General features: G+C 40.6%; 1 protein-coding gene across 5 annotated transcripts; it reads left to right on the forward strand.

The window, feature by feature from the left end:
- The first annotated feature begins 789 nt into the window (after positions 1-789).
- def8 (differentially expressed in FDCP 8 homolog) lies at positions 790-14,445 on the forward strand. 5 transcript variants are annotated; one of them, XM_080053513.1, is made up of 12 exons: positions 790-910; positions 2,166-2,289; positions 5,635-5,768; positions 5,880-6,029; positions 7,796-7,937; positions 8,109-8,273; positions 9,050-9,177; positions 9,996-10,109; positions 10,396-10,476; positions 11,785-11,925; positions 12,019-12,128; positions 12,804-14,445. In XM_080053513.1, exons 2-12 carry the CDS (start codon positions 2,175-2,177, stop codon positions 12,895-12,897), a joined length of 1,374 nt encoding a protein of 457 aa, XP_079909639.1. In that variant the 5' UTR covers positions 790-910; positions 2,166-2,174; the 3' UTR covers positions 12,898-14,445. The 5 variants fall into 5 exon arrangements, with proteins under 5 accessions (XP_079909639.1, XP_079909638.1, XP_079909640.1 ...); XM_080053512.1 differs by having other exon boundaries at positions 817-910; positions 2,172-2,289; XM_080053514.1 differs by having other exon boundaries at positions 817-910; positions 2,172-2,289; positions 5,635-5,729.
- The last annotated feature ends 477 nt before the right edge of the window (positions 14,446-14,922 follow it).

Consider the following 14,922-nt stretch of genomic DNA (forward strand, 5'->3'; position numbering starts at 1 on the left):
GTTTAAAACTGATGTTAGGTGTAAAAAAGCCAATTATTGAATGCTGCATTGTTCATATTCTGCTCTCTGAAGTCAGCTGCTACAGAGGATAAAACATTAAATCATGCATGCAATCTTCCATTGACTTATTCACAACTTATAGCCTATTGGCCTTCTTTGTTAATTATGTTATTTACTCACATTGTGTGGGCCTACACTGAGGATAAGCATGTAGACCATATGACAAACTGCTGTAATTATGCAATTATCATATACACTTTATCCATACAAGGCTATATTTGCTGTGTTGAATTGATATGTGCCATAATCGCATCTCAAACAATAGGCTTCTCTAGCCTATCTCAAAACAGTATTGTAATTTAAAATCTGATGCAAGTGCATAGGATGGCACTGCTGTTCCCAAACAAGAACCTGCATGAATGGAAATATTCCTCTACAGAAGCCTGTAGGCCTAGTTCTTTCAGTAGCCTGGGACTTTTATCACCTTTATGGAAGATAAATAGCTACTGACACATTATTGTAGTCTCGGAGAATAGAAGGAGCAAATTATAGGCTATGGCTTATTTGATCATTCTTGTAATGAAGTAATCTTGTCGTTTCCCTGGTCAAATGTGGCTTTGCTTCACGATGAAGTTATTAGCAGTGTCTTTGCTCACATTCACATCATAGTCTAATCACACAGTGCTTCTACATGTAGCCTAACCATGAGGGATTTTATTTTGAAAACGAGAACCGGAAGTTGACCCTTTTATACAGTATGTATGCCTTTTACCAATAGATGACTTGACCCTTTTTGCCTTGTTATGTTGCTGATGACAAAGACTAAACGACACAAACTGCTCATATCAGAGACAAGCGTAGACCTTTTGCGACCACCAATTCCTTGATGAAAGATAAGGTCAACCACGGGGTGAGCTGCACTGACCCGGCACTTTAGCTAACATTACCGCTGTTTTTTTTTGTATTATTAAAGCTGCCTAGCTAGCTAACGTTAGCTGGTTGTTGACATTTGTGCATTGATGTAGGCTACCCTCTTTTAATATTTGTGACACAGCTATTATTAATAAGGTTCACTATGCTAGCAGCTACATGTTAAGCAGTGGAATGATTGTTGAAGCATAACCAGGCTGTCGACGACACAGTAGACTACTGTACACCATTCAGTTGGAAATGTGAGGCGAGGCTTCAACCTGTGTTTGTGTGTGTGTGTGTGTGTGTGTATTTGTGTAACGTTTTGTCAGGCTTTGCAGTCTTGTTTTTCTGCTTGTTGACCCCATGTGCTGCAGACCTCGACGTTCAAATGTATAATGACCAGTTGGACAAATAGTGTATTATGTCTCCATTCGGGTGATCGTTTGGAAGCGACTTCCTGCTAGCCAGCTCGCTGCATCCTGCTGCACGTGACAGTGTTTGTTATGGTCCATCTGAATGGAGGACATTGATTTACAGAGGAGTGCTGTTTGGGAGTTGGGAATCCCTACGCCATTTTATTTGACACCCATCCTCATAACATCATACATCGTGTAAATAAAGTAGATTTTAGTTCAGGAACCACAGCCTTTATGGAACTCATTTACTCAAATAACTCAAATCTATGCTGAGCTACTGACTTATGTTGATGTTTCTTGATAGTGTTCAGCTGCTTCAGATATATTGCAGACCACTTCTCCATTCCAACTAATTGAAAGGAGAGACGTTAAAGGGACTCGAGTACTGTAGGTACTGTGCGCGTGCTGAACACACCCTGTGTTAATGCACAGCCTAGGCTCTGTAAACTGGTATGTAAACAAAGGGGGCCGTGGCTAGCTGCATACAAGTTAACCGAGCCTAGTCTGTTTATTAACACTGGAGTTTTTTTCTCCAGTGCACACACAGTACGGACAGGTAGCAGGTCGTGAGGGGATATTCACTGACTCTGACGACAAGCGTTCTCCAGAATCGCTGACTCCACCTTTTACAATTACCACTGGTCAGCAGCAGCTCAATTGAACGGGGGTGTGAATGGGAACACACCGCACAGCAAGCAATAACTATGCAGACACATCGGCAACCTGCCTTCCATTAGATGACCACTATGAATCTCCTTCCTGTTCAAATGGCTGTATAGAATTAAGCCCATGTTACTACTGACCCACACTGACTACAATACATTGTGTCTTCCTTAGATGTAGCCGATGGACATGGCGTATGATGACAGACTTGCACAGTTCCGCCAAGCCCGCCTCAATCCCTTTGACCGCGGGGAGGAGGAAGATGGTCCCCAAGAAGGCAAGACGCCCCCACAGCACGGTAAAGCTTTCCCAAGTTCAAACCATCACACAAGCTATCTCAGTTCAGTTCAAGGCAAAGTACACAATGTTTGTTACATCTCGTTAGGAAGTAGTGTTTGGTATACGTTCAATGTTTTATTAAGCTCTGGTATAATGTCTGGTTTTTGCAGAATGTAATTGTATTAGGAATTGGTGGTATTAAAAATTGCTAGGTGGTGCAGTATTCTGCCATATATAATATAGATTTTCTTCATATCGCCTTTCATAAACAAACTGGTGCTGTGGTGGTGATGGCTGTTGGTGCTTAAACTGTTTCAGATTCAATCCATGTATGGATCAGGGAGTCCCGCATGAAACTGACAAATTATTCATCTCAAATATTTACCCAGTTTAAATAGTTTTCATCTAGTCGAGAACCGATCTTAACAACGTAAAGCACAATCACACCAGACTGTTGTGTGTTTGTCTCTAAGCCTCTTTGAAAGGAAGTTGGAAATACTGTACCAGAGGAAATGAAAGCCTACCTAGGATCACTTCCTGTATTTTTCGAGTTTGGGAAATATAGACTTTTTTTTTTGCTCAATTACAATCATTTAGACGGGCAAGCCTGACACTCTGATTTAACTGCTGCTATCTGTAGCTCTCTTCTGCATTGCCCTCTCTCTGTCTGGCACTGAGAAACTCAACTCACTCAACATGTTTTGTTCCGAGGTGTATGCAGGTAACGTCCTCTATGGCAGCGATATTTGTGCATTTTCACTAAGACTGAGAGTGTATTTGTTTAAGTATGTCATTAGTCTGGTTTTATATGTATCATTTGAACGATTAGAAATGTAAGCCCTGTTTGTATTTTGTCGAATTTTTGTTTCACTTGGACCTCATGTTCAGCTCCCTCTCAGTACATTTTTTGCATAATATTGCATTAATGAATTATTTTAGTAAAAACCTTTTGATATTAAGAAGTGCTGAATAAGCTCAAATTCCATTTGACACATAAGGTAGACCATGTACTGTATATTGCGTTGCAGTTTGTTTTTGTGTGTGTGTATGTTGCCCCTTTTTTCCCTTTTGTAATATTTTCATACAGGACAAATGAAAACTTCTTAAAATGTACCTCAATGATTAAACTTTTAATTGAGTAAAGAACAGAGGCTGATGTGACAAACTTGTGTCTAATGTGTCACTAGTATATTGCTTGAACTATGTAGACAGGTGTTGGAAACAGTAGCATGAACCGTATACAGTGTAATGGAAGTGGGGAACTGCATAACAAAAATGACTTACAATGTAACACTACAGACATCATTAAAGACATATCTTAGTTATATCAGCACCCCTCTTAGGCAGGTCTAACATAACCAGTACACTGTGTTTAAGTTTGTATTTATTAATTGCATTGCTTTTATCTGAATGGGTGTTAGGTGTGCTGCCAGCTATTCCCAGTTGTTGTGCAATGTTGCTCACTTGTCAATATTTATTTTGTGTATTGAAATGGCACTGGTCAAGGGTACAGGGATTTGCCTCAAGATAAATGCTAATGCACCTACGTGTCTGCTGGATGTGTAAATTAGCTTTAGTAAGCTAACAACTCTGTACGTTTATCATAATGTTTTATTTCAGCTTGTTCTGTTATCCCTACATGGCCAAAATATAAAATCTATTAATGCAGCTATTACGGTTGCATACATCAGAAAGCGCATGATCACCCCTATTAAGTTACCAGTCTATGTGTCTCCCTGCAAGTAATGGTTTCATCGTACAGTGACATTGTAGAAATATTAAGTTTTGAATTTACAGAGGGTTCTGAATAATCCCCCATACACACAATCACTGACTGTATTAAAGTCATGTGAATGTGTCAGGACTTTGCTAGACCAATGCACGTAGCCCACACACAGTCACACTGTGTACACATGTACACAGTAGCGGCCTTAGCTATGTTTCAACCCATTCAATTGAATGGGGCCCGCCCTCTGGGGGGCCCCCAAGCCCCCCCTAAAAAAAATAATAATTCTTGAGCAGGCTACCGGGCCCTAGGCCTCATAGTAACTTTTCATGTTGCATTGTCAAAGAGCTCAGTCACTCATGTCAATAACAGGGTCCAAAAAGGAATAAGCCTAAATATAAGGAAATAAATCATCATGGGCCCCTCAACTAGTAGGGGGAGAAATACAAAAGCATAAGAAAACAGCATTAATAGCTCTGTCTAAGGGGCTTCATGATGAGCCTTTAGGGCCCCCACACACATACAGGAATACGATTTCTATGTGTAAATTCTATGCTGTTCATAAAAAGTAGCTATCCACCCTGTATCTGTTGAAATGAGTCTCTCCATCATAGAACATGAGTCTGCAGACCAATCTACTGTACTGTTTTTACAGTAGCAGAGTAAAGAGTGCTGCCTGATTAAGAAAAATCTGAAAAATAATGTTCCTGCTGCATCTTAGGATTTGATATAGCCTCTAAATTTTCCCCTCAAAGTGCACCAGATTGATGCATTTTAATTCAAAAGGCACACATTTTCTTCCGGGGGGATGCCCCCGGACCTCCCAACAAGGACCAGGGTCCCTCCCACAGTATCCCTAAATCCTGTGAGAAAAACTGACTTCATTAATATGTTTTTGCCATTAATTGTATATGTGCTGAAAAGTCAGTGTACCTGACTGGATAGGTAGGAGTGGGGGGGCCCTTTAAGAGGCTGCACCCAGTGGCCCATCATCTCATAAAACTCTACAATCTGTTTTCTTTTTGCGGGAAGCATGCACAAGCATGCACAAGAAATATGTATTAAAAAAAATAAAAAATTAAGATTTTTTTTTTCAAGAAAATACAAAAAAAGTGTGGGGCCCCACACTAGGTCTTGATTTAGGCCCCCAGATCGTTAAGGCCGCCCCTGCATGTACAGGAACACATATGAAACACAATTTTGTTCAAGAAAATAGCAGTAGTTTCCATATGTATAAGAATAATATTAGCACTATTGTTGAATTGATTAAGATGCATTACCATATGAATGATCACGTAAGAAATGTATTTGTAAACATGTCGATGCATGTCAGCACTTCATTCAGCTAGGTGAGCAGCAGCGGTTTCATATACACAATAGCAGTCCGTCTTTTCAGGTGACTTGGTTACACATTGACCAGGTAACTGATAAGACGTGTTGCTTCAGTGGTCCATTATGTGCTTTTTATTTTCCTCCTAAACCTCTTGAGTGGTGAGCTTGAGTGTTTTCGGGGTTGTCCTGACCACAGTCATGTGTGTGAAGTTAGCATGCATGACTGAGTGCCCTTCCCAGACCATTGCAGTGTGTGTGCCCACAAGAGGAACACCACTTTATTTCACGTTGTTGCCCTCTTTTCAGAATCAAGACCTGAGCTGTTCTCTGCGACCAGAAACCACAGTTTGGATCGGACCATGGACCTGGGTTTAGCCGAGGACCACTTCTCAAGGCCTTCGGTAAGCAATGTATGGTCCCTGTTGAGCTTCCCAAAAAAAGTAAGCACTCAAAGTGAAACAGTTTTTCTATTGTAGAAATGAGAGTACTTAAACCCACAGCTTCTGCTTATTGTTTAGACATGCTTTATGTTCTTTTTTCGCTTGTAACAGGGTTCATTAGTGGCTTCAGACATTGAACAACTGAAGATGGCCATAGCCGAGTGTAAGAAGCTGATCCTGGAGCTGCCAGAACACTCTGAAAGACAGAAGGACACCGTGGTCAAACTCATCCACCTTCGTCTCAAACTGCAGGAGCTTAAGGTTGGAACTGAGGAGCGAACGGAGAGGCACAATACACAGTACTAGTTGTTTAGTGCCGCTGGCTAAGTCAAATTCATAATTGGCTAATTCACTTGCATGTTTTAAATTTTGTGGAATTTGTTCACAGCTGCGCCCAAATGTTTTGCAGATAGACATGTATTATGTGAAGCTTGCCTTTTTTTACTCTATTTCTGGAGAGGCAATCAAGTACATACATATGGGTGAAGATAAATTAGAAATGTGGTTGGCCCGGAGCGAGGAAGTGATGCCTATTTGGAAGTGGATATCAATGTCGGAGAGCTAATCAACAAGATCATGAGTTTGGCCAACTGTGTGCCAACAACTCCATTCAAATAAAGGCTCCATTCAGCTTTCATTGAATCACATTTTACCTCTAAGCCATCGTCTCGTTTGAGAAAAAAAATAAGAGAAAGTACTGCACACAATCATAGAGACTGAGAACACCATGAACAAGTTTGTGGAGATCAGCAACGTCCTTGGGTTTCACACAGTTCAACACAGTTTCTGTTTCTTGCTGGACACGGAAAAAAAAAGAAAAAAGAAGACAGCACAACTTAAAGGTGCAGTCAGCGATTCTGGAGAAAGCTTGTTGTCAAAATAATTAATAAAAAATCTGGTGTTAATAGACAGCCTAGGGTCGGTAAACTGACATGTAAACAAAGGGTATGTAAAGAAAGGGGCCTACCGTAGCTATCAACATGCCAGGTTAAAGAGCCTAGGCTGTGCATTAACACCATCTTTTTCAGCCGACACACAGTACAGACAGCTAGCGGATTGTGAGGAGATATTTAATGATTGTGACAAAAAGTGATTTAACAACAAGTGAGTTCCAGACTCCATCTCTATGAGTCATGTTAGGATTTCGATGAAAGCTAAAAAAGAGATAATGCTAGTGTCACATCCCGGCTCAAGGGAAGGACAGAGAGGAGACCACACAAGAGAGTTAGTTGAACCAAATTATAATTTATTTAACCAAGTTTAAAATAATCTAATAAAGGGTGCGTGAATGTCAGTAATCAGTAGTGAGTGCGGTGTCTGTGTGAGTGAAGAATGTATGGGGTGTGTAAAGCAGCACTAACTAACCCAAACCAAAACAAACCATACGTCAAGGGAGGGAGCCCAAGTGGCTGACTCCTGCAGCTGTTATAGCTCAAGAGAGCAGCCAGCATGGGTGTTGATGATCAGCAATCAGCTCCTGGCAGTCTGCCAATCAGGAGGTGCCAGGAGCTGTCACATGCTCTTTGTCATTTGGAGCTGTGTTTCTATCTGTTGTTGATTTACTGTACTAGCTATCTATTCCCAGGAGCAGCCTTCGGCTTTTTTTGTAGAACTAGGAGATATTTTTCTTGTGAACAACACAATCAAACAAATTAAAAATCCAATCACTCACCCTGTTTCTTAGAAGCCACATCCTTGGGCCATATCACATGAAGCAGCTAAATGTCAGATACTATGCGGTGTACTTTCAGGAATTCCCCGAAACACTGGGAAGATCTTCAAGTGAGAACTGAAGGACTATGAAATAACTTAAATAAATAAGTGCAACTCCTACAGCATAGTTTTACTTAGTATATTTAATTTGTATCAGAGGCAAAATGCACAGAGCAAAACCCATAGTAAAATATGACTTGTATTTAGTGTAGAAGGTGGTGTATTGTGCACACATTTTACAGTAATGCCTTAACTGTGTTACTGCTATGTTGGTGGTGAATTTAATTTTTGCATTTTGTCCCTTTTTTAAAAAGGACCCTGAGGAGGATGAACCTAACCTGAGAAACCTCCTGGAGCACCGCTTTACCAAGGAGAAGAGCAAGAGTGTCAAACAGACCTGTGACAAATGTAGCGCCATCATCTGGGGCCTTATCCAGACTTGGTATACCTGCACAGGTGAGACGCACGATGCAATGTATCAGTATGATGAGGCACTGTTGAGATATTCTTGTACCATATTCGTAGAACATCCTTTCGTGCATGGAATAGAATGTTTAAATGGCACTCCGGTTGTCCCAGCAAGATCATACTAGCTCTGTCTGAATATCCTTTTTTTTTGTGTTTCAGGTTGCTATTATCGTTGCCATAGTAAGTGTATGAACCTGATCACCAAGCCCTGTGTCAGGTCTAAGGTCAGCCACCAGTCAGAGTACGAGCTGAGCATCTGCCCTGAGATAGGACTAGACCGCCAAGACTACCGCTGTGCAGAATGTCGCACACCTATTTCACTGAGTGAGTACACCTTTACTGCACTGGCTCATGTGGGTACAGTGTTAACTGCACTGGCTTATGTGGGTACAGTACACGTTGCACTGAGGACAACAGCAGCTAAGCAGGATATTGAAGACTGCCATTTGGTGCCCCTTTACCCTTCCTGATGGAATTCAACACGCACACACACACACACACACCCCTCACCACCATTAATAAAGAAATAGTTTTATAGCTGGTCACCTGTCGAGGTGAATCTTTACTTGAAACAAAACTTTACCAAGGACCTTAACGCACTTTTGATCTCAGTCACGGAATGCTGCTTAACTGTTGTGTTTTTAAATGTTGGTTTGCTTAACTGTGTGTCTGTCTTATATGTCTGTTTAGTCTTTATTTTAATGTTTGGTAAATAGTTTTTTAAATATACATTACTGCCTTATTGCACTGACAGGAGCTGTGTGAAAGTACACTAAAGACAATCTTAAATATTTAATGGCACATTGAAACAGGAAGAAAAGAGAATCCAAAAGCAATATCTAGGCTGATTTATGAAGTGATCAAACTCAAATAGGCATGTGCATACTCTTAATAAAAAGGTCACTTTACAACTATCCAGAGAGAATGGTAAAGAAATAACTTGGTTACCAAAGGTAGCAAATATTTAACATGCAATCTAATTTTTCGGGAAATCTTTATTCTCTACAACACTTCTAAACTCTACATATTTAATAGGAGGTTGCTCTGTCTTTCTTTTTTTTCCCTTAGTGTGACTTTGCTGTTCCATATTTATCTTGTAGGGGGCGTGCCAAGTGAAGCCCGACAGTGTGACTACACGGGCCAGTATTACTGTAGCACCTGTCACTGGAATGACACGGCCATCGTACCAGCTCGCGTCATCCACAACTGGGAGTTTGAACCACGCAAGGTACAATGAAAATACACCCAGCATGTAACAATATATATATTTTTTTACATCAATTTATGAGCCTCCTTGAGTGCAGGCCGACCTCTTAAAGAGGACCTATGATGCTTTTTGACTTTTATGACCTATAAACGTTGTTATGATGATTCATAGTCAAGCTTAACCATACTAAATTATCAAATAATGACTTACATGCATTTCGACGTATTCCCTGCTGACCGTCTGGGGTGTCTGTGCCGAGCACTAAACACTATTCTAGCCAGTCGAGAAGTCACGTGTTCAAAGCGGTCTACCCTTTGTAACTTTGTGACGTCGCATGTAACTTTGTGAAGTCACCACGCGGATGTTTCCATGTATGGTAATGCTGTCACTTCCCTGTTCGCGTCTGCCTCGCGTCTGCCTCGCGCCCTTATAGGTCCATGCTCGCGCTTCCCGCCACTGAAAGTGTTCCGGAAGGAAGGTAACCAATCACAACGGAGTGGGGTTTGCAGGAGGGGGGGGGAGGGTAGCGGAGATGGCCGATGCACAGGCGGAGGGAGCGGAGATTGCCGAAGCACACACACTCAAGTGTTGACAGGATGTGCTGGATCGCCAAAATAAGAGAAAGAGCTTCCCGAAAATCTACATAGTTTTTTGTGATGTGATTCGTGTCAGGTTGCTCTATAGCAGTGTAAAACAAGAAATTAAGACCAGAAAAGTAGTATAATAGGTCCTCTTTAATGTTGTCCTGATATTGCAGGTTTAACCCACACCACTGTGTTGGCTTTGTTCATATGGGCATATTCAGTCTGTGTTCTGACGCCGTGCCCCTTCATTCACAGGTCTGCCGCTCTTCACTGCGCTACCTAGCCCTGATGATGGCACGCCCTGTGCTGAAGCTGAAAGAAATCAACCCGCTGCTATTCAACTTTGTGGAGGAGTTGGTTGAGATCCGGGTGAGTACATGAAATAACATCCACAGTTCTATTTCCACAGCCGTGTTCATAGTGTTCTGAACTTCTTCTAAACTAGTTTAACCTACATGTAGTTACGGTTACCATGGTTTTGTCAACCAACCCCAACCTAGCCCTTTGTCACATCAGGTGCTACTTTGCTGAACATTACACCAAATTTATATAATGTACTGCTAGCTCATGGATGGGACATCAACTGCAGCATGGTCCATTAAGTGAGACTGACAACTGTGTGTGTGTGTGTGTGTGTGTGTGTGTTCCTTTACAGAAACTCCGCCAAGATGTTCTGTTGATGAAACCTTATTTTGTCACGTGTAAGGAGGCCATGGAGGCTCGGCTGTTTCTACAGGTCAGCATATCTTAGTGTCAACATGGCGCATGGTGCAGTGTCATTCATGTTGGCATCATGGGATGATTTGAGACTGTTAAGTACTATGTTACAACAGCACCACCATGTGGTGGAAGTGGAGAGTTTAGGCTGCAACTGGAAAGGTTTCTGATGTAAAGTTGAGACCCTGTATGTCAGGGCTATTCAATTAGTTTTGAATGGAGGCCGGTTGGTGGAAATGATCCGAAATGAGGGGCCAGAAAGAAATGCCTAAAATTGATGAGCATCACATCAATAGCTACATATACTGTAAAACACTACAACGACATAGGAGTGCATATATTGTCTTTATTTTATCAAATAGAGTTCACCAGCTTATCAAAAAAAATCCCTATTTGATTAACATAGGCTGCCTGTTGTTTAAGTGTTTAACAATCTTATCAGTTCAGGAAAACACAATAGGTTAACTCTTCAACAGTGCCCCCCCCCCCAATGTGTTTGTCAAGGGGTCACTGTCCAGGGTCATTAGAGACGTGCCAATGCACAGTACAGAAATAAACAACTGCTTATTTGAATACAAAAAAACTACAGACACTGACTTTACAGTTGTGCAATTTTGTTTGCTATGTGAAGGTACAAATGTTGTGCAAACATGCAGACAATACCATGCAAAGTTCTACTGGTGCAATATTATGCAGACACACTAAATACAAATAATGGACCATGCACTTACACTGCTGTACAATCGCGTGCGCAAAGCCTCATACACAGAGCAGCTGATAGAGAAACGCTTGGAGACACATGTGCATATTTATTTACTGCAGATCGCGGCCTTTCGCGCAGTTATGACCATGCAAAAGCACACATCGCGCGTGCTAGTACATTAATTGTGCACCACTTTAAAAAAAAAAAAAAAAAAAAAAATCATAATTTTTTTTTCGGTCGGTAGTCAAGGCGGGGGCCAGTACATAGTCCTTCTCGGGCCGGATATGGCCCGCGGGCCGCCTATTGAATAGCCCTGCTGTATGTGATATATTTAATAACCCTATTCTTGGAACAATTTCAGTATCAAGTAAAATAATTTTTACAATTTCTCTTCCTCATATTGCAGAAATTGGTAACGTTTGCATTGATATTTGTTAAAAAGGTTTTTCAACTGGTAAAATAAACTGTTGTCATCCATCTTGTAGTGTTTTATGGCACTGATAGGATCTAATGAAATGGTTTTGGAAAGTGGGGGGGGGGTGTTCAAAGAGAGGGTTGCATACATTACATGATGCTCTAACACATTTTTATAAACAGTTTTCTTTTTATATTCATGTTCTCCAGCTACAAGACCGGCAGCACTTTGTGGAGAACGATGACATGTACTCACTACAGGACTTGATTGAAATCTCCAGTGGCAGACTCTCCCTCTCCCTCACAGAGATCCACACCACATTTGCTAAGCACATCAAACTAGACTGTGAGGTGAGCTCTTAGAACACAAACAACAATACCAATGACTTCTCTTTGTTACCTAAAACGCTGACTTTCTGTCCCATTTTGTGCATGTGTGTGTAGCGTTGTCAGGCCAAAGGATTTGTGTGCGAGCTGTGTAAGGAGGGAGACATCCTGTTCCCTTTTGACAGTCACACCTCGGTCTGCCAGGAGTGCGCCGCTGTATTCCACAGGTAAATCACCACCGAAAAGGTTGTACAATCTAAAAATACAGCAAATGATGTGTTTGTATGCAATTTTAAATGTACATGTGTGACAAAGTCTAACAGTAATTGTGCACAACAAGCCTCAGCTTTGAGTGATTTAGCTTATCACTAAATAAGATGTGTTTTCCCTTCTTCTGAGTGGGGCTGCTAGTGATCCCAAAGAAACACAGTTATTGGGCTACAGAAAAAAAGGCTTGAATAACTCAGCCCCTTTGGAGCGGATCTGGCCACAGTGTAGCACGCCAATAAATTAAATGACGACGAAAAACGCCACACAATAAACAAAGAGCTGGGCGGCAATATTTTTCTCGTAACACAAGACTCTACAGTCTTGCAGAGGTGACTAAAAACAGAGGTTTATCGCTCGCATGGAAATGACGACTTGTCATGGACTGCTGTGTATAGCTCCACCCTTCTAGGACCCTCTGGAGCGGCTTAGTACCCCAATGAAAGGTTGACCAAAATAGATATGGCACAGTTTGCTTATTTTGGTACCCTTCCCAACTTTTGAAAGGGACGATGCAAATGAATGCGTGCCGTACCGAGCCCCGTGGCCCATTTAAACACACTACCTGAATGGACACCCTTTCTGCCATGTTTTATGTAACAACATTTTCTGGTGTTTGTTTTGTGTCTCTTTAGAGATTGTTACTATGACAACTCCACGACTTGTCCACGGTGTGCCCGAATGACCGAGCGCAAGCAGGACGAGGAGTCGGATGTGAAGGATGCTTAACTCTGCAGAGGACCAGCAGATGATGTGCCCAAATCTATCAAGGAAGTCTGATAGCAGAATAGCTTCTCATCTTTATCCGGGGTTTGTTTTGTGCATTTGTTTATACTGTTGTGTCCTTATGTGTGTCCTGTGCACTACACATTGAAGCAGGGTACTTTGGAAACCCATATGGAAATTAATATATATGTATAAAAAGTATTTTTTATCCAAGTTTTTAATTCATATTAAATTAGATTGAGCTCTATGTATGCGTGATAGTGTGAATGATAAACATCAGGGTGTGTGTCTGCTTGTGAAAATGTACAGAAAATAATTCCGCTATAGAGACGAGCCACATGATCAATAGGTGATTTCTGCATGCAGGAGTTGTATATTAACTGTGAAGAACAAGCCTCGACTGCATTAACCTTTACTGCCAATTTAGCTGAGTACTTAACTGTAAGGTTGCATATATAAAGAACATAGTTATGGGATTTTAAGGATTATAAATCCAGCTTCCACAAACATAATCACCAAATGATATGAACAAGAAAAGTTCAGTTCAGCTTCCTGTTGTATGTTTTTATTTTGAAAACCAAATACAGTTTGCCCCAAGCTGTCATATCCAAGCATCAGTTTATTAGTATATATAAGTTAGTATCTGATATAGTATTTAATAGGTTTACAATAAGAAATTAATTAAATCTGTCGACTATGTGATCATAACATCACTAAACATAATCAGCTCCAACAATGTTTAGTACTACTGTCCCTAAAGCAGACCATACCTTGTGTAACATGCCTTTCATTTCGACCCATAATGTTTTTATCTTGTTAACATTTCACAAGATCTTTAAAAAATAAAATTTCCAGGTCTTAAAGCAATATTTATAATCCATTTTGCTCTTCACCTTACAGCATAGGACTGCTGTGGTTTTGTCAGTTGTCAATTAGCTCCCCTGGATACTGGAAAAACATGAGATGGCCTTGCAATTGTCTGGCAAGGAAGGTTGTGTACATACAATTATCAAAACCATAGTTTGAAACCATAAAAACATATTAGCAACAGATATTTATATTATAAATCAAAGCATGCATTACAGTACATGTTGCCGTAAGGAGAATTGTTTACCTGGCAAATGAATGGACCATGGAAGTTTAAATGTGCTATCCTTTTAGCCTAAACTGTGAACTTATTGTAGACAGTCCGACTTGTGTGGAATCCGGTTCAGTTAAGAGTGTTGTGTAGCATATAGATGTGAATCCTCATGAACATTGTGTGCCTCAGATGGTCTGGTCACATGCAGCTGTTATCCAAACGTCTTAATACACTAACCATCATGTTAAAGGTTTCCGTCTTACAGTACCTATAGCACATTTGGTCCTGAGACGACACCTTCGGTAATGTGTTGAGCCTAAGTATTTGTTTTAAAATAATGAGTTTTGGCCGTGTTATCTTTCAGCATGATGTACTGTAATTTTATTTGTATTTCTTTTGATATTTTTCTTTTCAAACTAATGGACAGACATGGTGTTGCTGCGTTTGTACATGCCACATATCCTGTTGGAAGACACGTGGAGTAGTGCATGAATAAAGTCATGAAATACATTACATTTGCAGTGTTGTGTTCAAGTCAAGTTCAGTGTACAGCTATTTGACATAGTGTCTTTTTCTGAATAACAGTCAAAAACCAAAATACATTTTGGAGGAACATTTGAGGAACTAGATAAAGATAATTTGTTAATTAAAAAAAAAGACTCAAAGATAAATCAATTATCATTGTTGCCTTTTCATTTTTTACTTGAATAATATATAGGCTACAGTATTAGCACCCTGAAATGTAGAGAAGTACAGCGTGTAAGAAAAATTACCTTCTCAAGTTGAGTACAAGTAACCTACTGTAAAATTGTACATGAGTAGGCTTACAGTTCTAAATTGACTTATGTCCAACACCTGATATAGCCTAGTCATGTAGCAGGTGGTGGCAACATTTCCACCCCTATCTTGGCTATGTAATAAATGTAGGCTAAGTGCAGTACAACTGG

This window comes from Ammodytes marinus (assembly GCF_949987685.1).
Source record: "Ammodytes marinus genome assembly, chromosome: 1".
Classification (NCBI taxonomy): Eukaryota; Metazoa; Chordata; class Actinopteri; order Uranoscopiformes; family Ammodytidae; genus Ammodytes; species Ammodytes marinus.

Bases quoted from the DNA above. Each gene is read 5' to 3' on its own strand.
- def8 (XM_080053512.1), top strand. From the start codon at position 887: ATGAAAGATAAGGTCAACCACGGG. The intron at 911-2,171 runs GTGAGCTGCACT...CCTTAGATGTAG, and splicing joins AAGATAAGGTCAACCACGGG to CCGATGGACATGGCGTATGA. The intron at 11,926-12,018 runs GTGAGCTCTTAG...ATGTGTGTGTAG, and splicing joins ACATCAAACTAGACTGTGAG to CGTTGTCAGGCCAAAGGATT.